The following is a 19,217-nucleotide window of genomic DNA, read 5'->3' as shown; positions in this document are numbered from 1 at the left end:
GGGAGGCAGGATGTGACCTCAGTCTAAAAACGGGGGGGTTGGTTAATGGGGAAGGGGGGCTCATCGTCATCTCCTTTTAAAGCAGGGCGCAGTAAGGAGATAAACCAGTGTCCAGCTGTGATTACGGCATTAAGCTCACAGATTGCTGATGAATGCGCACACACTCACTCCTCATTAACAAGCAAGGTCTGTAAATCCATCTCCTCCTCGCTAAGAGCAGAATAATCTGTGCTTCTCAGCCCATTATACCTTCACTCCCTCCAGTTTATATTGCCCATTTACCTTATTTGATTATACTGAACAACACTAAACATGGTATTCCCTGGTATTCCCTCCTCTTTGTTACTCCATGACTGCACAGCTTTCATCCATCTTTCCATTTACACAGTCCCCTCAGGCAAATGGCCAGGCTTTTCCATACCTCTCCACCAGATTTACTCGGCTGCCCCACCCCACCTCAGTCTAGCTTTCACAACATCATCGGAGGCTCACTCTCTCCTTTGTGTCGTCCTCCATGTCAGCCAATCGGTTCTGTTGGCTTTCAAACAGCTACGCTCCCCAGCCATCGCCGCGTCGCGCGTAAACAAAGAGCCATCTCACCCCAGATTCACTCAGCAGGCAAACAGCCCAAGAACGGTTTCCCAGCAGGTGCAGCCTCGAGATAACGTCTAACAGGTTCAGCTCCTGAGGAAAAATCCTGCCCTCTACTGCAGGCATCAGTCGACACATTCAATCTCTCTGCTGATCAAACTCAGCCGTAACGCAAGAAGAGGTCAGGAATGGCTGAGAGAGCGCGATAAACTCATCCGCCCTGATATTCCAACGCTTTGTGTACTTTTCACCGTCGCAGTCGACTTCGGAAGAGAATCAGAGGTAGAAAGTCACATAAAATCAGAAAGCGTACGGAATAATTCTATTAACAGTTCATACTAATGACGGCTATAAAGACGCGTGTTCACTCTCGATTCGGTTGGTGGAGTGCAGTGCCATTTAACACATTCTGTTGTCTTCTTTTTTGCTCTAAAGGTTTATTGCCCCTGCCAAGTCATACCAAACGTAAAAAAATACTTGCGCAATCAGCATTGGGTTATGGCCCTGCAATTTGCTAACTCCTCATGTGAAGGTATAATGGATCGTGCAACTAACACAGAAAATGCTGGGATTGCCTGGGCCGTCCAGATAATGAGCAAGACTGCGGGATAAGTGAATGTCAGTGGTGAATAATGATTATCAATGGCAAATAGAAAGAATTCGCTAATTAAAAATGAAACTGTAAAACCTAATGTCCTAAATTATAGCTGCCAGTTTGCTAATTAGGTGATGTATTCAGCTACTTTATTTTTAGCCACAACTACCATTTAGAACATTTTGTTTATATTTCTGTCTTTCATTAATTGCATATTTTGAACAGTCGGGTAAAATAAGCTTTATCTTGTTTTTGTCATTATTGTTTATTGTGAATTGTCTGTTTGGCTATAAGTAGTTAAAAGTTATACATAGATCAATGCCCCATAATTCCATTTATTAACTGAACAAGCCAATGCATTGCAGCTTTTTGTGGGTTTTGAATAAAAAGCTTTAAACGTTGAAACATTTTACCAAGGTTGGCTTTCTCAGCAACAGCCAGGCCTTCAGATGAAACTGTTTGGAAACATCTACCCAACCAGTGTTCCTTATTCTATTATTCATCTATGTGCCTGTTTTTTATTTTTTATTTGCACATTGTGTTCCACAATCACTTTGTGTCATTCTTATTGAATTAAATTCATTAATGATCTTAACTATCCATTTAAACTCTCACCTTCTTTGAAAATTTACAGAGCCATTACATCCTTGGGCTGGCTTGGTAATGTGTGCTGTGTCTACTAAATCAAGTCTTATTTTCCATTTCACATTCTGACCTGGTTCTGACATAAAAATGGTAAATTTAATGTATTCACATTTCATTAATAAAAAATAATATAAGACCTGCAATATGCTCCCACTTCCAGGCATTACCTCTTATGTAACCTTGCTCGAAAATTTTCATGGGAAGAGTCTTCACTTGGTGTCATGCCATCTGAAGAAATCTGAAATGATAATATGGCATTCACTGGCACCAGAATCCCAAATGAGATGCAATGACAGTAATATCTATAGTTATAGTTATAGTTACACGTCAGACAAAGAGCACCACAGGAAAGGTCCACAGTATCTCCGATAAAATGGCTATTTCATATGATCTGCTGCACAAATTTGTTCAGACATATGCATCACTCTACTGATGGCATATACATGTTTGTTTTTCATAATAAAAAGACGAGGGACACCATTAAATACATTTGCCATCAATCTGATTAAGTGAAAGGTCACAACTAGGTCACAGATACAGTTGAAATCTGCATTATGTTCGGTTTTTTTCTTCCTTACACACCGAACTATAATCAGATAGCCAGTTATAAAAAATAATTGCATCATATCTTGGACCCAATCCAAGTCAACCAAAACAACTGAATCGCTCCAGAATAATGCCAAAATGGTTCCTTTCTGATCATGAGGCATTTTCCCCTGAAGTATAAAGTTTTGCTTCATCATTAAAACTATCACATAACATCCAGCACTTTAACAATAAGGAATAAGAAGGTCTTCTTCCTGTGAGTTAAATGCAGGCTCTGGAGAACAGCAGTGTGGACCCAGGACTCCATCCCTGTCTGTGCATCAAGATGATCTGCGCAAGGCGACTCAGTCTGGTGATGTTACTGATTTCATTTTGTTTCTTCAATTAAAATGACTGTGTAGGCACCTCCTTGCATTTTAATTGCATTTGCAGAGGTTACTGTGGCCTGGCTTTACTGCTGTGGATGAATTACCATGTTAAAAATGATTCAGCATGGGATTCACAGGCACCTCCAGCCTCCCACGATCGGAAGAGGCTGTCATAACTCATGAGTACAGTTAAATCACAGAGTTATTTGCTCTCTTAATTAGCAAGAATTTGTGTTCTCTGGTTGCTTTCCACCATGTTTAATATTCAGTATATAAATATCCATGCTTAATTGTTCTCAAAAGCTTTATAAAATGTCTTACACATAGTGTAGATGCTTAAATAATAATGTTTATTTTGGTTAATGTATACAAAAATGTTAATCGGAAACAGATGTACCAAAGTGAGAGAAAAACAGTGATAAATAAAAAAAAAAAATCCTTTCATCGTCCGTCTCAGGCCACAGCAATCAATCTTCCACCTTCAGAAAGAACATCCGACGTGCTTCTTTTCTGTGCTTGATGAATAATACTGCAGCCTCATCCATGGCCATGATGCACAGTGGCACATCTTTTCACCAGATTTTCTTTTTTTTGTTGGGAGGGGCTAAATGGGAATAGAGGGCTAGCCATGTAGAGCTAATGCTGAATTAATTGTCCATCCTCACTGCCTTCTTACTCTTTGCAGGATGATTTTTTTCCCAACCTGCCCTCTGTGGTACTTGACATTGCAGAACTGAAGCTCGGTTAATCTGAAGGCCCTGGACCTTGAAGTTACTTTTCATGCATCTTTGAGCTGCTGGTCTTAGCTGTTTGATCTTTTGTCCAACCACTTGCTTTCTGTCCAGCAATTTGTGAGAGCCAAGCAAATAACCCCATTTCTTTCTCTTTTTTCTTCATTGCTTAAGTAGGTCACATTGCTTGGTTTTGCTCTGGAGGTCTACGATTTTAAATGCACGGTTATAAATTATTGAATTCTTGCAGACTTTGGCGCGCATTGTTACATTCATTGTTGAATTGAATTTAATATTTTCATCTCCAGGGACAGAGCATTACCCTGTCTGACACCATAGAAACCCATCCCACCATCTCCTCACAAAAGCAGGAAATGTGAATTAAAGTAGGTGTACACGGACGTCCGTCACATCTCGATTCAAGGTTGGCTGTGGACTCTGTGGACTGCGGTCTTACTTCTCGCTGGTTCACCAAACTTTATGACAACCAATGTGTCACTTCCCCATTGACAAGTTTGAAAACAAGTGAAACTTCCTGCGAATGTCAGTCAATTTGTCATATTCCGTTTATTTCTGGTGTGTTACCCACGGATGACGAGGCATGGAGGAGTGGGTTGCCTATACTGGCCTGGTGCAAATCAGCACTATTTCAGGGGCAGGTCTTAGGGGGTTATGGATACAGAAATGCATGCAGAGAAGGGGACAGAGGGAGGAACAAATAAATCAACTGGTGCACAAATCAAGATTTGAGACTGTAGCCTATGGCCACATGGTCTTATTTGTTGTTGGTTCACAAAACCTTACATCCATCTAACAATACATTGTATCAGCTTCTCGTTGAGTTCTTTGAAAATAGTATTACATTATTATTACTATATAATAACTTTTTTTGTGCTTACACTAAACAGTCGTCCACATTTAATGCCTCTGACTGTGGCCCCATTGGTCAAAGGCCACATCGATGGTTATTTAATATTTCACATTAATTAAAACATTTAATATTTCAATGAGCAACTCTCAATCCATGCATTTTTTACACCTTTCTCCAGCCCCTCCCCCCACCAGACCCAAGTGCCATTCTGAAATACCATAGTGTTAGTGCAGTGTCCGTGGCTTGTGGATGTAGCAGGAATTGCTTGTTATTATTATGCGAGTTATCTTCCACTTTGTTCCATATTTTACTGAAATAAACTGTTTCGTTAGACTGGATTAGAGAACAAGACAAAAAGAAAAAGATATCCTGCTTGTTTCTTGGCAACAATGAACTTTTTATTCAAGTGAATAAATCTCTTAACAGAAACGACACCAGAAAAGAAAAAAACTTTTTGCCTCCATATTTGGTAAGTTCATTGTCACGCGCTGGTGTGTCTCGGTAAACTGCCTTCTACAAAAGCTCCACCAATTCTGAGGCGTGGTGAAAGCCTGGTATGAATAACTAACAAACAAAAAGAAGCTATTTGAGCTACCAGGAAAGAGGGGCAAGGGGGCTGAAAACTAGGAGGGATGAAAAGGTCAATTTAAAAGTTTCTCAGAAGAAAAGACCCTCAAATCATACTACATTATAAATAGCTCTCCTCAGGAGGCTGGGCTCCACACTGTGAAGGCCTTAGAAGACTGCAGGTCTTGCAAGATTCGGGAAGGGGGCAGTTTGGCCGAGTTAGTCAAGAGCAAATTCAGCTGCGCTAAAGAAGCAGTCAGAATGTGCTCAGGACGAAAGGGAAAAGCACATGTGCAGTTCGGGAGCGCTGAGGATGCTCAGGTGCATGTTTCAATGATTCCGTTAAAGTGTCACTGCCATGATGTGCTGCAGCCACACTGGTGCCGTGTGTTGGTGCCGTGAGAGCAGCCGAAAGGGTCACGGCCTCGAGGCTCTCACGTTCTCGGGACTCTGCTCCTCCTGACCTCCAGCTTGAGCTCATAGCTCAGAAACCCGGGCAAAAATGCCCTTTGATAAATACCCTTTCATCAATTCAGCCCTTCTGTTTGTATAAAAAAACATCACAGATCAGCCTCGCTTCCTGTGGGGGGCGTGTCCTTATGAGTGTCAGTCACTGCAGACAGGAAGTTTGGCGTGGCTCTGCCCCTCAGGTGCCCACAGTGTTGACGGGCATCTGCAGCTGAACCACTTCTCCGTTCTCGCCCTGCTGCGCTTGGATGGCTTCGTGTTTCACCTCCATATCCGTCTGCAAGGGGGTGGCTAGTGGCCCTGTGCCCTGTGAGCGAGCATGCGAGCGAGAGAGAGAGAGAGATTCAACACTGATACACATTATATATACATTTTATGCATTCAGCAGATGCTTGACTGTAAACTGCATTAGCAACTAATACAGTTTACAGTCTTTACATGCAATCAATTTATGCAGCTGGATATTTTGCTGACGCAATTCTTGCTCGAGGGTACAACAGCAGTGCTCCACCTGGGAATGAAGCCTCAACCTTGGAGCAGAAAGTCTGTGTTCCCTGACCATTAAAATAAACTGCCACAAAACAAACAGAATTACACATGCACGCGCTATATACTGTACTATAAACACACACACACAGACACACACACACTCATTTAAACACACACGGAAGTACCAGCACATACACAAAACACACAGCTGAAAACTGCGTTTGCACAAAATAAGGTTACAGGTTATTTCTATTTCAACAGTAAGCCTCGGTTGCGGTGGGGGCTATCTCGGATGCGTCGGGTGACGGTGGCGTCCCTGGCGCCTCACCTGCACAGCGGGGGCGGGCTCGGTGACTGGGGCCAGCTGCACGTACTGCACCTGGATGTCACTGGCCTGCAGCGGCGAGCCCTCCACTCCCGTCGCCCCGGGATCCGCCGACGCCACGGCGATGAGCTGAGCTCCCCGCAGCACCTGCACAGGTGAGGACACAGAGGAGCCGTTTCTCACAGCTGAAGGAAGGGTAATTCTACTCTCAATGCAACAGTGAGAAAAAGGCTACTTTTAGCAATTGTAATGGGTATAAAGTTAAATTGCTGAGCTTGGTCTCTTCGTGCTGTAATACAAGTACTGCCAAGCCTAACTTCTCCCAGGCACGCAGAGTCTGACCCTGCTGTGCTCTTGGGAATTGCTGCCAAGAGGAAAGTTTAAATGAGTTACCTGATTTACTATAAACCATTATTATGTTTACTACTGAAATCTCCAATCAGTGGATGCCAGTAGGATCTGCTTGTCTCTAGAGAAGGAATTTGACTTCAGTGTCAAGAAAATTGTCCAGGGATCGCAGACTTCAAACAAAGCAGCTAATTTATTTTTACAGATTTTGAACAGTGTTAAACTCCAACGAGTGGATAATTATGTTCTTTTTCCTCTAATTTTGAAACATAATTTAATTTCAGAATACACCGACTTTATGGTGTCATACATTTCCCCTCCCCCAACACCACTTAAGAGAAACTAAAAATAGTCCTTCATGAATGTTAGTTTAGGATTTGTTGTGTGCTTATTTTGGCAGATGCATGGGTGAGACTACCGATCTCACACAAACACACATGTACAGACTCACACTCACTCAAACACACACGTACAGATTCACACTCACTCAAACACACACATACAGACTCACACTCACTCAAACACACACATACAGACTCACACTCACTCAAACACACACATACAGACTCACACTCACTCAAACACACACATACAGACTCACACTCACTCAAACACACATGCTCTGCTCTTTCTCGTGTAGTGGGGTGATATGAATACTGTGAGGCTCGCATGCGGCTGAAAGGAGTAGGAGGGATTAGTCGCCAAATCCCCGAGCCACTCGGACAAAACCTATTTGACATTATCACTTAAACCCTTAACTATATAAAACCGGATCCGGAGTTTGTGCGTTTATGTGGGCAGGAACTGATCTGAGTTCATGAGAATAGCGTTGCGCTGCGGAAATGACTCACCCTGCACTAACGCCTATGAGACCGGCAGATAGAGGAGACAGCACACAAGTATTACAATCCAACAAAACCCATTTAAAGCCTTCTCAAGCCCAAAGATCAGACCCATAGAAATACGTTACATTTTACAGCTAAAAACTGAAGAAACACCTTGCTTCTTCAACCAGCTTAGGAGGGAGAAAGAGAAACGGATTTTTTTAAAAAACATTTTGGGGGGGGGGGGGGGTATTTCAAAGGCCTATAAACCCTCATAATGCATGTGATAACCTGACCACTTTAAATGTAACTCTAAAATGAACTAAATGCAATTGATCTTTTGGAATGATAAATATGAACTGATGTGTTAAGTACAGTGAGGGGTGGCAATACAGTCCTCTCTCTGACAGACATTACATGAGTATTTACAAAGTAGCCCACTTCACAGTTAAATGTGAATAACAATAGCATTGTAGAGCAAAAGAAATTGAACTTTCCACCAAATACCTTTAAAATTAATGACATACACCAAATGCTTACATTTAACCAGCCACTTTGCTGAAGATTTCATCTTCTGAGCTGAGCTGAGCTGAGATGTATTCTACCTAGAATGCAACAGGTCTGAGCTGCACACCAACAAATATCCAAAAACATTTTTTCAAATCCATTTATTTCATATCTACCATGTGGGAAATAATCTTTTGGACTACTATTTTCAAAAAAACAACATTGATGTTTGTGTTATTTTAAACCTTTGGCACTATATTAAAATATATCAAGCCAATTAGTGATTTGAAATTTGGCACGTATTCAAATACATCATGCCAATAAGTTTTGAAATTTAACTGAAATGTAGAAGTGTAGAAAGAGAAAGAGAGAGGTGCTCAGTTTGCTGCGACTCTGCTGCCCCCTGGTGAATTCTTCAGCAATATCAACTTCAAGTCCACTCAATTGTACAATAGGCAAGTAAACTGCAACTCATTACAAGACACAGATACAATACACAGCATCCTAGTAATTCACCAAGCATATGTCTAGTGAATACCGTCCTCTGGGGCAGACCCATGCCACACCACCTTGCTAACACAGCCTCTCAGAGTTGACAAAAACTCTTTTTCAGATTTCCCATTTTAAAATTCTGGAATCTGTATAAATAGTACATTTTATGTTTCCTGAAGCTCTCATATTGACTGGTTGCTCATTCATACAAAAACTTGCAAATATCTGGTCAATGTAGACTTTTTTGATTCAGACAGTACTAATAGCTCTAAGCAACTCATCATGACTGCTATTAAACTCAGTCATTGTGTATGGTTGTATTTTCAGAGGCATTTTATTTTCATTATCTAACTGCCAGTTAAGAGATTTTCAGTCCACAATCTTATTATTCAGTAGAGCTTCAGATTTAAGCATTCAAGATAATTACTGAAATAACACAATAATTGAACAGAGCCTATGTCACATGCTTAGTTGTCTATAATCACTGTTCAAGCAGTACAATTTATTGACAAATCAGCAGTGTTGCATTTAATGATTGTGGTCTGAACACAGGAAATGTCATACCCCCTCTGGAGAAAGTCTAGATCTAATACTTCCAGTTTTAGATTTAATGCAAATGTCCAAGCATGCACCTTCTCCTCACACCACCATTCTACTGAGAAACAGCATCCCATAATAAGAAAGAGTCACAGGACACCCTGCGGTAGATATGGCTGTCAGGTTGGACAGGACACCAGCACAATCTTCATGCAACAACTAAGTGATATGCCAACGTGACTGAATCCGTCCAATATAAATCACATGCGAACTGACGACCACATAAATCAGATATACAGAAATCTGATATGTCAGCTGTGTCGGATTTGAGCGTAAACAAGCAATGTCTAATGTTCGATGTGTAGAGTGAACAGTCCTTGCTGCTTTTGCTAAGCACCTCAAATACATTTATGTGTTTGAGAACAGAAGGGCTTCCCATCTGTACAGTAGTAGATTATGTAAATCCTTTTAATTTAAGAAATCTACGCGCTGGATATGTGAGAGGAAATCTATAGAGAAAGCTTGGCTCCAACTATAATGAATGTGGCTCTGCAAACCAGAGCACTGAGCAAAAACAGGTATGACTTCACTTTGCATATGAAGACAGTGTGTGTTTCCTGATCTCCAGCTACTGCAGCTGATAACGGGGCTGGGGAATGAGGGTGCGTCCTGTACAGCGCTGTGATACGGGGCTCCTACCTGTCCATCCTGCCCAACATGAACCTGGTGGATCTGCAGATTGCCCTGAGGGGGGAAACAAACATTACACATGCAGTCTACAACACACACACGGCGTACGACAAGCGCACGCACAAAGACAACGATACAAACCAGCAAAGACGACGACACAAGCACACACTGTTCAGCATGCACACGCGTGCGCACTGGGGATGGGAGAGCTCACCTCACTGTCCTGCGTGATCTGAACCTGCTCCCCCTGGGGTACCTGTGTGATATGCAGGTGTCCCTGTGGGATCTGAGAGAGAGAGAGAAAGAGAGAGATTAAACAAATTAAACAAATCTTAGTGTGGCCCACCAGTGCGGACCCCTCTGTTAATGTGACAGACAGTTAGGAGTCAGGTGGGTAAATCAGGTAAATATGTATAATAAACTCACCACCTGCACCTGTCCATCCTCGGCGATGCGGTGGATGTGTAGCTGCTGACTGTTGGCCAGAGTGTAGTGTAGGGTCTGCTGTGAGGAGCTCTCAGTTGGGGATGTCTCTGCTGCACTGCCCCCTTCTGGAGTAACACAGAAATTACACTGATCAATAAATGAATTACACAAGTTTGTAGCTCAGTCTTGTGAGGAAGCGGAGAAGTCCACACAAAACAATCGGTGATGCCCACACACCTCAAACTGAAAACGCTCAAAAAGACACCCGTTTGCAAATGAATCCAACCAATGAGAAGGACACCTGTAGTGCTGATGTGGCTGCCTGCAGGCTCACAGGCAAGTGTGTGGTACCTGAGGAATGTTTGGTACCCGAGGAGCAGGAGTAGTGTGGTACCTGAGAAGTAAGCGTAGTGTGGTACCTGAGGAGTAAGAGTAGTGTGGTACCTGAAGGGTGTGTGGTTCCTGAGGAGCAGGAGTGTGTGGTACCTGAGGAGTAAGCGTAGTGTGGTACCTGAGGAGTAAGAGTAGTGTGGTACCTGAAGGGTGTGTGGTTCCTGAGGAGCAGGAGTGTGTGGTACCTGAGGAGCAGGAGTGTGTGGTACCTGAGGAGTAAGAGTAGTGTGGTACCTGAAGGGTGTGTGGTTCCTGAGGAGCAGGAGTGTGTGGTACCTGAGAAGTAAGCGTAGTGTGGTACCTGAGGAGTAAGAGTAGTGTGGTACCTGAAGGGTGTGTGGTTCCTGAGGAGCAGGAGTGTGTGGTACCTGAGGAGCAGGAGTGTGTGGTACCTGAGGAGTAAGCGTAGTGTGGTACCTGAGGAGTAAGAGTAGTGTGGTACCTGAAGGGTGTGTGGTTCCTGAGGAGCAGGAGGCAGGTGCAGGGGGGTTACCTGAGTTCTGGGAGGCGGGGGTCCTCCGGGAGAAGCTCTTGACCGCCAGACTCTGGCCTCGCTGCTTGCGACGCCACGCCGTGCGGCACTTGGAATCGATGCTCTGCTTTATCCGGTACCAGTCCGACTCAGTGATGCCAAACTTGTGGAAGAGGTGGCCTGAGCAGAGAAGGGGGGTGTGGGGGTGAGATGGTGGGAGCAAGGCCGTGGGGCGTGGGATCGGCGGGGGGGGGGGGGCAGTGCTCACTCACAGCGGATGCCGTAGATCATGAGGGGGTCCAGCTGTCTCTTGCCGTGCTTGCCCTGTCCAGACAGGTTGGACACGGCCTGGATCTCGCGGTGGAACAGGTAGTCCAGCAGGGTCAGCGCCATCTTCTCCGCCGTGCGGCAGTTGGTGCTGATGTGCAGCATGTCGGCGGGTGACACCGGGCACCTCACCCGCATTTCCACATTATTCTCATCGCCCAGCCAGGTGCCCAGAGGGTAGTCCTCTGTGCAAGGGGAATAAACACTGACCTATAGGGCTTTACACACGCTGTCTAACACACGCACATACAAACACGTGCTCACACATACAGCACACACTCGCATAAACTTGCGAACACTCAAAAGCTGAAATCGGGATTGTGAGATTGCTGTATGAGCAGTGTTGATAGGTTTGAACAATTAAGGTTATATTTATTATAAACCTCATTGATTGTTTTAGTCTGATCAAGTTGTTTTTCTGTTTTAACTTCATTCAACTACACATTCACACACACACATACACACACACTCACTCTGCAACAGCTTCCCACTGCTAGGGACAGATGGCCACATATAGAGTTCAATCATTGTTTGTAAGAATGTACAATAGCCGCAGATCAAAGGGGTATCACCGGCAGCAGAGCAAATGGGTGTCCCCGGCAATTCTGGGTGCAATATATATACCTTCCTGGGAACGTTCACACTTGGCAATTATCACACCTCTAACCAGTTCACTCAAACCCTCACTAGCGGCTGTCTTGTTGGGATTCGGACCGAACGCTAGCTGATGCACCATGGCGAGTCTCCCTTTGGGCATCGTAATAAAACTTTTCAATTGGAAAGTGGTCATCAGTGTGTTACTTCACCAGTCCTGACTTGGTTCCACAAAGGGAGAAGATTCCCAACAATGGGGAAGTGTGCGCATTACTGCAGAGCATGCTTGAGTGTGTGAATGCATGTGTGAGTGTACGTTTGCATTCAAGCGAGTGAGAGAATGTGCGTGTCTGTGTTTGGGCGTGTGTGTGTGTGTGTGTGTGCGCGCGCATTTTGGGGAATATCTGCATATCAAGTGTCACAATCATAACTGAATAAATAAATACATGAAATAATAACTAAATCTGTCAAAATAAAGAAAGAAAATATAATAAAGAATAAGAATGAATCCTGGTGTGTACCTTCAGAGTTGAGCGTGATGACGGTGACGTTGTTGGCGTTCTGACTGCCGGCCTGTCCGCTGTTAGACACGGAGTCGCTGGCCTCTGACCCGCTCTCTGCATCCTCCTGGCTGTCCTCTGGGACTGGAACCTTCACCAGGATGGTGTTCTGCCTCCGCCCACTCGCCGTGCTGGACGAGGAGATTTGAGCATCATTTGGGTAACTGCATTCTTGCCAAGGAGTAACAAAATTGCTTTGCTCATGAAAATATCACGGGTGGAGTGTAGCGCACCATCGAGTTGGAGATTAGCTCAGGATTTTCAAGACTTTCCACATTTCCTTGATGTAGAAAAAACTGAAGGCCTAATTCTGATTGCAGGGTGCTTTAAGCGCCACCTAGAGGTCACTAAAGTTCGGTGCTACCTTAAACTGCTGCTTATCAGGTTTACAAGAAACTAATGGCTGTTTATACAGAAAAGAAAATAAAGTTCACAACTTCTTATAGCTTACTTTATCCACGTATTTCACCACACATCTGTACCAAGCTTTGAAAACAAATGATAAATACGCTGCATATGCCGTTATTGTCTGTGTCTCCAAAATTGCTGTACCTAAACCTTTAAATCTCCTGGAACTTCCTAAACTTAACATGCAGTCCATGTTAGTATGGTACTTTGGAAACCCGAATATGCAGCCACGCACTAAAAACTGAAAGCACACTGCGATTAACCCCACGTTCCCTGAAAACAGATCCCTGAAAACAAATCCCTTTCTCTCACGATTTTGTAACAACTTGACATTTGGGTTTAACTCAGCGAAGTTTGTTTGAAAAATGCAATGTTCTGTGAATATTGTCCAAAAAAGAAGCTCCACTGGCTGACACGTCCAGTTAGGCACTAGAAGGCTAGAGCACGCAGGACATCTTGCAACACAGCTGTCACTCACTTGCTGAGAAGGTTCTCCAGTGACTCCGCCCCCCGTGTGTTTATCTCCTCTGGGGTCACCCCTTTGGGCCGCTCACTGCTCACGATCACGTTCGTCTCAGGCACAACACTTCAGCAGGGGACAAAGGGAAAGGGAGAGTGAGAGAGAGTGCATGTGTGTGTGAGTGTGTGTGAGTGTGCGTGTGTCTGTGCGTGCTTGTGTGTGGGCATGTGTGCATGTGTGTGCATGCATGTGTGTGTGTGTGCACGTGTCTAAGAATCCAGACAAACGATGCTCACCACCGAACTTTGTTCCAGGTCTGGGTGGCCCCCAGTGGAGACCCGGCCACCATGGGAACCTGAATGGGCCCCTGATTCTTGTTCACAACGACGTCCAGCTTCTCCTCCAGAGCCTGCAGCTTGGCCTCTATGCCATCCAGACGCTGGCAGATTGTCTGAGTGATGGAAAACAACAAGGACTGCAGAGAGACAGAGAGAGAGAAAGAGAACTATAAATTATGCACACACCACCACAGTCACACACACGACCAGTGATCACAGGTTACCAGTTTTAAGGCATTTCTGGTCCCATTATTTCAAGTTCTCAAGGTGTTATGGATAAACACTGTCACACTGTAACATGCACCCAACACACACACAAATGGTATCTTCAATGTTGTGTGTAACACCATATTAAGGGTCTGTTAAAAATATCCATACTGTAAAACCTCATCATTTATAGTGTATTTCTGTGGCAGCATCCAGAATGCAGTGTCTGTACCTTGAGAGATCCATCCTGGCTGGTGATCTCCACCCTCTGTCTCTTCCTGTCTGGTTTATCATCCACATCCAAAACAGCTACAGCAAACACAGTTATATTTACATTCAAAAGCACAATCATGTCTGTATTCATAACTACACATTAATCATTTAGCACATGATCATAGAATACATAAAATGAAGAGCATAACTGCTTTCATAAAATACAAAAATTTTTTGTCGTACTACAGAGAAGATTATAGGCATGCTTATAGTCATTTATCATGTAATCCACAATTACAATCCACTTCACGGTCACAATAAAAATAATATGCTTAATCATTTCTAGACTCTTCTTTTTTTCCTACCGAAACTGACCACTCAGTCAGAGCATAAGGATAGAGTATGGACAGACTGGGGGGAGACGGGGAACAGAGTAAGGGCAGAGTAGTGGTGAAGTAGGGGCAGAGTGGGAGGAATGTGGTAGAAGAGTAGAGGGAGAGTAGGAACGGGATGGAGGGGGAGTAGGTTCTGGTTTGGGGTAGAGTAGGTTCAGGGTGCGGGGAGTAGAGGGAGAGTAGGAACAGGGAGGGGGAGAGTAGGCGCAGGGTGGGGGTAGAGTAGTTTCAGGGTGGGGAAGAGTAGAGAGAGAGTAGGAACAGGGTGGGGGAGAGGAGGTGCAGGGTGGGGGTAGAATAATTTCAGGGTGGGGAAGAGTAGAGGGAGAGTAGGAACAGGGTGTGGGAGAGTAGAGGGAGAGTAGCAGCAGAAGGCTGGAGGCAGAGTGGGAGCAGGGTGAAGGTACAGCAGTAGCATGGTAGGGGTGCAGGCAGAGGACATCTGGGGGGACTTTGGGGAGTCTGGAGGTACTGAGTGAGAGAGGATGTCGGAAAACAGTTTGAGGAGAGAGGTGGATTTAGGAGACTGTCATACCAGAGTGATCTTCCTGGTTCAGATCTTCCACCGCAATCTGCACCATCTCCACCAGATCCTGCTCTGACATCATTCAGGCTGCCGTTTCCAAGTGAACAAAAATTCTGCAATCACAGGCCTTAGCCAATCATTGGGGAGCAGTGGAGACAGTACAGGGTGGAGCCAGGAGTGATTTCCTGTAGTCACCTCCTCAGTCTGCTCCTACTGGACAGATACATATGAAGAAACAGCTGAATATATGACAGTTGAAAAAGCAAGTCAGCAACAAAAAAACATATGCCACGTAGCCAGTCTGGCTGCTTGATGGTTTTCCAATAGGAATATATCAAATTTGACAACAAGAACAGGCCATTCTTCCCATCTTAACTTCTAAATTTTTTTCTATACAGTAGACATTATTGAGCAGTGTTAAGCTTAATGTTGAACATCCTCTGCTTTTACTCATTCCTGACATGCGTACAATAATGGACTTTTCGGGCAGCAGTGTAGTATAATGGCAAAGGAGCTGGTCTTGTAACCTAAAGAACCCTGCTGTTGTACCCTTGAGCAAGGTACTTAACCTGCATTGCTTCGGTATACATCCAGCTGAATAAATGGATGCACTGTAAATGTTATGTAAAAAAAAAAAGAACTAGAAATACCGCCTCGCGGTTGTATGCCTCCGCCAACCAGTAGCCAGTGCCCTGTTTTTCGCGGTGATGTGCTGGGGTGGTGGTATCAAGGCTTGGAGGTCAGCAGTCTCAATAAGCTGTTAAAGAAGGCCAGCTATGTGATCAGGTTGGAACTGGACAGTTTGGAGGCAGTGGCGAAGAGGAGGACGAACATTATGTCACAGTGAAGTTGACCTCTGACCGTTTGGATATAAAATGTCATCACTTCATTTTATCCTATTAGACATTTGTGTGAAACTTTGTCATAATTAGCATATGAATTATTGAGTTATGGCCAAAAAACATGTTTTGTGAGCTCACAGTGACCTTGACCTTTGACCACCAAAATCTAACCAGTTCATCCTTGAGTCCAAGTGGACGTTTGTACCAAATTTGAAGAAATTCCCTTAAGGTGTTCCTGAGATATCGCGTTCACAAGAATGGGACTGACGGACGGACAACCCAAAAACATAATGCCTCCGGCCACAGCTGTGCTGTCATGGAGGAATAAAAAGTTCTGTAAGTTGCTCTAATTAAGAGCATCTGCTACATGCCTGTAATGTAATGTAATGAACTTTAATCTATGCCACCTATGCCCTTTTATTCAACAAACAAAACTCAACTTGAAATATCTGTTGTGGTCAATGTTCTAGCTCACTTCCCCCTTGATTTCCTTTTACAAACCTGAAAATGTACCATATGTATTTTGTTTTCTTAACTTCTAAATTTCATAACCAATTTAATTGCACTTCTCTGCACTTTTTAAAAGAGTTTCTATATCCTTAGTGTGGTACCCTGAAAAGGACACAATTCTCCAAATATGGTTATACAAATGTAACTTATTTTGACGTATACCTTGCCCATTTTACTATATAGCCTACATAGTACGTAAGTACTTGGACTGAGAAAAGTTTTGTCTTTTGGCTCTGTAGTTCAGCACATTGTATCTGAAATTGAAATCTGAAAAGTTAAGCTAAAAGGGCAGTAATTCCCACACGGATCACCTGAAATGGATGTAAACACCTTCTAATTAAAGCTGATGGTCTGCACTTTAACCTCAAAATCATTGTTTCATTTAAAATCTAATGTGCTGGAGTAGAGCCAAAAACACAAAAACAAAAAAACATCATGTCACTGTCCCAATACTTCGAGACTGCACGATATATCTCTGAATGCTGCTGGTCTGCATTACTACGGCAATCAATTATTACTCCCAAGTCTTTTTAAAACTGAACACATTCCAATTGTGCATTATTTCTGGATTTTCCCCTGCTTTTCTGCAATAGTTCATAGTAAAACCATATACTTTTAAACCAAAAAACGTGATATGTTTTACTCATTGTTTTTTATGCGTGGTGAGAGGTAGCCTATATTCCGCGACATCTTTAGGCTCTTTGGAGCTGGACTGTCAGTAAGGAGCAATATTGCTGGCAGGTGTTTGGGAGGCTAGTTCTTTGTGGATAATGGTGATTTAGTTCTACAGGACGTTGGTGGTGGTTTGTGGGATTCCATATGTAAGCTCTCTGTACTCAAAGTGATGTGTACTCCATCACGGAGTGTTTAATTACATACGGTCTCATTTCAACAGCATCTCCTAGGGGACCAAGGATGGGATGGGACTGGATTGGATTGGATTGAACTGGCTCTTAACACATGGAAGGTTACATTTCTGAAGGAGCAAGTCCAAATTACAGTTTGAAGAAAAACTTCACAGGTTTTTTAAAATAACTTATTTCTACTGGGGACCATCTTATATGATATATGCAACTGGAGACCTCTGCGGTCAAAGAACGACTGGCAAAATAGAAGAATTAATATAAATATTTATAGTTGTTAATAAATTCTATTAAAATGAATCTATTCATATATACAGGCTTTGGAAACATGTCGCTGTACAAGCTACTTTGGACTTACCCAGAGTGTTTCCTAGCTTTAAACCAAACCTCTCAGATGACCACATACCAACCATTGTTAAGACAGCTGGTCATCAGAACCATATCTAAAATATCCTTCATTGCACATAAAAACTGCCCGGGCCAATCAAAAACATACACCAAATCTGACACAACACCAAAAATACCCCAGAAAGTGAAGTATTCTTTAAAGGGATAAGTCTGAAGCCAGGCCCTGATGAATGGAGGCAACGTGCCTGGATAGCCTTGCTTTGGCTGGAATGTTGCTCTAGTCAGTGCTTCTATGGGGCGCGACCCAAAATAAGTAATGAGAGTGTATGAGGTCGGTCCCAGAATGAGTCTGTGTTAGTCCATCAGGACTATGCTAGTATGAGTATTTGAAGAGTCCCTGAAAGGTCCAAAATTTCTCATTTGGGTCCCAATACCAGTGCTCTAGGTGATCAATTATTAATAGCATGCTTCCAACAATGCAACAGCTGACCCATAACCATATGAACGATGCAACAGCAGAATTGCATTGCCTATTTTTAAGTAACGTTATGCATTAGTTAGCACTGTGTTGTGTTAGCAACGATTAGGGCTTGGCTGCTGCACTAAGCGGTACACGAAATCTAGGTCTAGCTAGCTCCAAAGTGGAAAAAATGAGAAATGCAATATAAAGCGAATTTATATTTTATTCACATTGGTTGATCAGGAGAAATTAAGGGAACAAGAGAAAAACTTCGTGAAACCAATACGCTGCAAATTCTAATAATCCAGAAACAAACTACACAACGTTAGCTAGCCAGCTAGGTTAGCTACAGCTACCGATAACTTGCATGTTAGCCAGCTAGTTTGGAGAAAAAAAGATAGACCTAGCTCAACAAGATACAGCGGACTTGCTGCATCTGCAATTAGCCAATACAATTTCCAGGAGTCAAGCTAGCCACCTACTCCCACAAACATGTAGCTATGCTAAGGCAACACAACAAAGCGGGAAAGCTGGATCAGGTTGAGAGAACCTAGCTAAAATAGCCAATTTAACCAGTTAACATCCAGTTTGACTCAAGTTTTCTTGCTAGCTAACGAATTAGCAACCCTGATTTAAGCATGTGAAAATATTTTACCGTAAAAAAGAACGGTACGATTGAAACGTTGGCCAAGAACTCGGTCACCTAAATTAGCCAACTGATATAAAGTCAAATAGCCTAGCTAGATCGAACGGTCTTTTAGCAGCTAACAGTTAGCTAGCAAGATATAAAAAAACAGCTACCTAGGCCCCAATGCCTGAACAACCGACAGATGAGAAATGTTATCGGTGGTGGTGGTAGTGATAGTGAAAGAATTAAAAGCAATAAAAAGTGTTCGGATAAAAGCAAGATCAACACCAGAATGTCACACCCCACTTTACACCAACTCTCGATAGCGGGATATGAACAGCGTGAGTTTGGTTTATATTACCGTGTGAATGATGAATTCTCGTGTTGTTTGTAGGGATTCCGATAATGGCGTCCTTCCTCGCGAGAAAAAGCCCCACTTTCTGCTCGAGCTAAGGAAGGCTGCAAAGGCGGTGTTAATGGGAGGAGTCTACGGTGCACAGTCTCCCGACTGAATCGCAGAGGACAGAGACAGAGTATGTTCAACCAGAAAATGTTAAATTGCTACTGTCTTAGATTATATTGAACGTGCAATTTGAACGCATCTAAAAGGTACGTAGATCTTGTTGCTATTTTCAGTTTGGCCAGTTAGCTCC

General features: G+C 43.4%; 1 protein-coding gene across 6 annotated transcripts; it reads right to left on the bottom strand.

Moving 5' to 3' along the window:
* Window positions 1-4,720: 4,720 nt before the first annotated feature.
* Window positions 4,721-19,084, bottom strand: banp (BTG3 associated nuclear protein). Of its 6 annotated transcripts, none has more exons than XM_064312732.1 (14): window positions 18,926-19,070; window positions 15,564-15,670; window positions 14,923-15,126; window positions 14,012-14,088; window positions 13,531-13,709; window positions 13,253-13,360; window positions 12,328-12,497; window positions 11,158-11,397; window positions 10,907-11,065; window positions 10,021-10,145; window positions 9,809-9,880; window positions 9,604-9,648; window positions 6,200-6,343; window positions 4,721-5,689 (listed from the first exon to the last, which is right to left on the bottom strand). In XM_064312732.1, the coding sequence occupies exons 3-14, from the start codon at window positions 14,993-14,995 to the stop codon at window positions 5,561-5,563; spliced, it is 1,521 nt and encodes a 506-aa protein (XP_064168802.1). In that variant the 5' UTR covers window positions 14,996-15,126; window positions 15,564-15,670; window positions 18,926-19,070; the 3' UTR covers window positions 4,721-5,560. The 6 variants fall into 6 exon arrangements, with proteins under 6 accessions (XP_064168802.1, XP_064168803.1, XP_064168801.1 ...); XM_064312733.1 differs by having other exon boundaries at window positions 14,923-15,123; XM_064312731.1 differs by lacking the exon at window positions 15,564-15,670 and having other exon boundaries at window positions 18,926-19,084.
* Between the last annotated feature and the right edge of the window lie 133 nt (window positions 19,085-19,217).

Source organism: Anguilla rostrata, chromosome 16 (genome assembly GCF_018555375.3).
Source record: "Anguilla rostrata isolate EN2019 chromosome 16, ASM1855537v3, whole genome shotgun sequence".
NCBI classification, from domain to species: Eukaryota; Metazoa; Chordata; class Actinopteri; order Anguilliformes; family Anguillidae; genus Anguilla; species Anguilla rostrata.
Note: the sequence above shows the minus strand (reverse complement) of the source record. Positions and strands in the feature narration are given on the sequence as shown.

Coding starts and splice junctions, on each gene's coding strand:
- banp (XM_064312731.1), bottom strand. CDS start 14,995: ATGATGTCAGAGCAGGATCTGGTGGAGATGGTGCAGATTGCGGTGGAA. Junction 13,361..13,530: donor ACCTGGAACAAAGTTCGGTG/GTGAGCATCGTT, acceptor CCCCTGCTGAAG/TGTTGTGCCTGAGACGAACG. Junction 6,344..9,603: donor ATGTTGGGCAGGATGGACAG/GTAGGAGCCCCG, acceptor TCACCTGTGCAG/GTGCTGCGGGGAGCTCAGCT.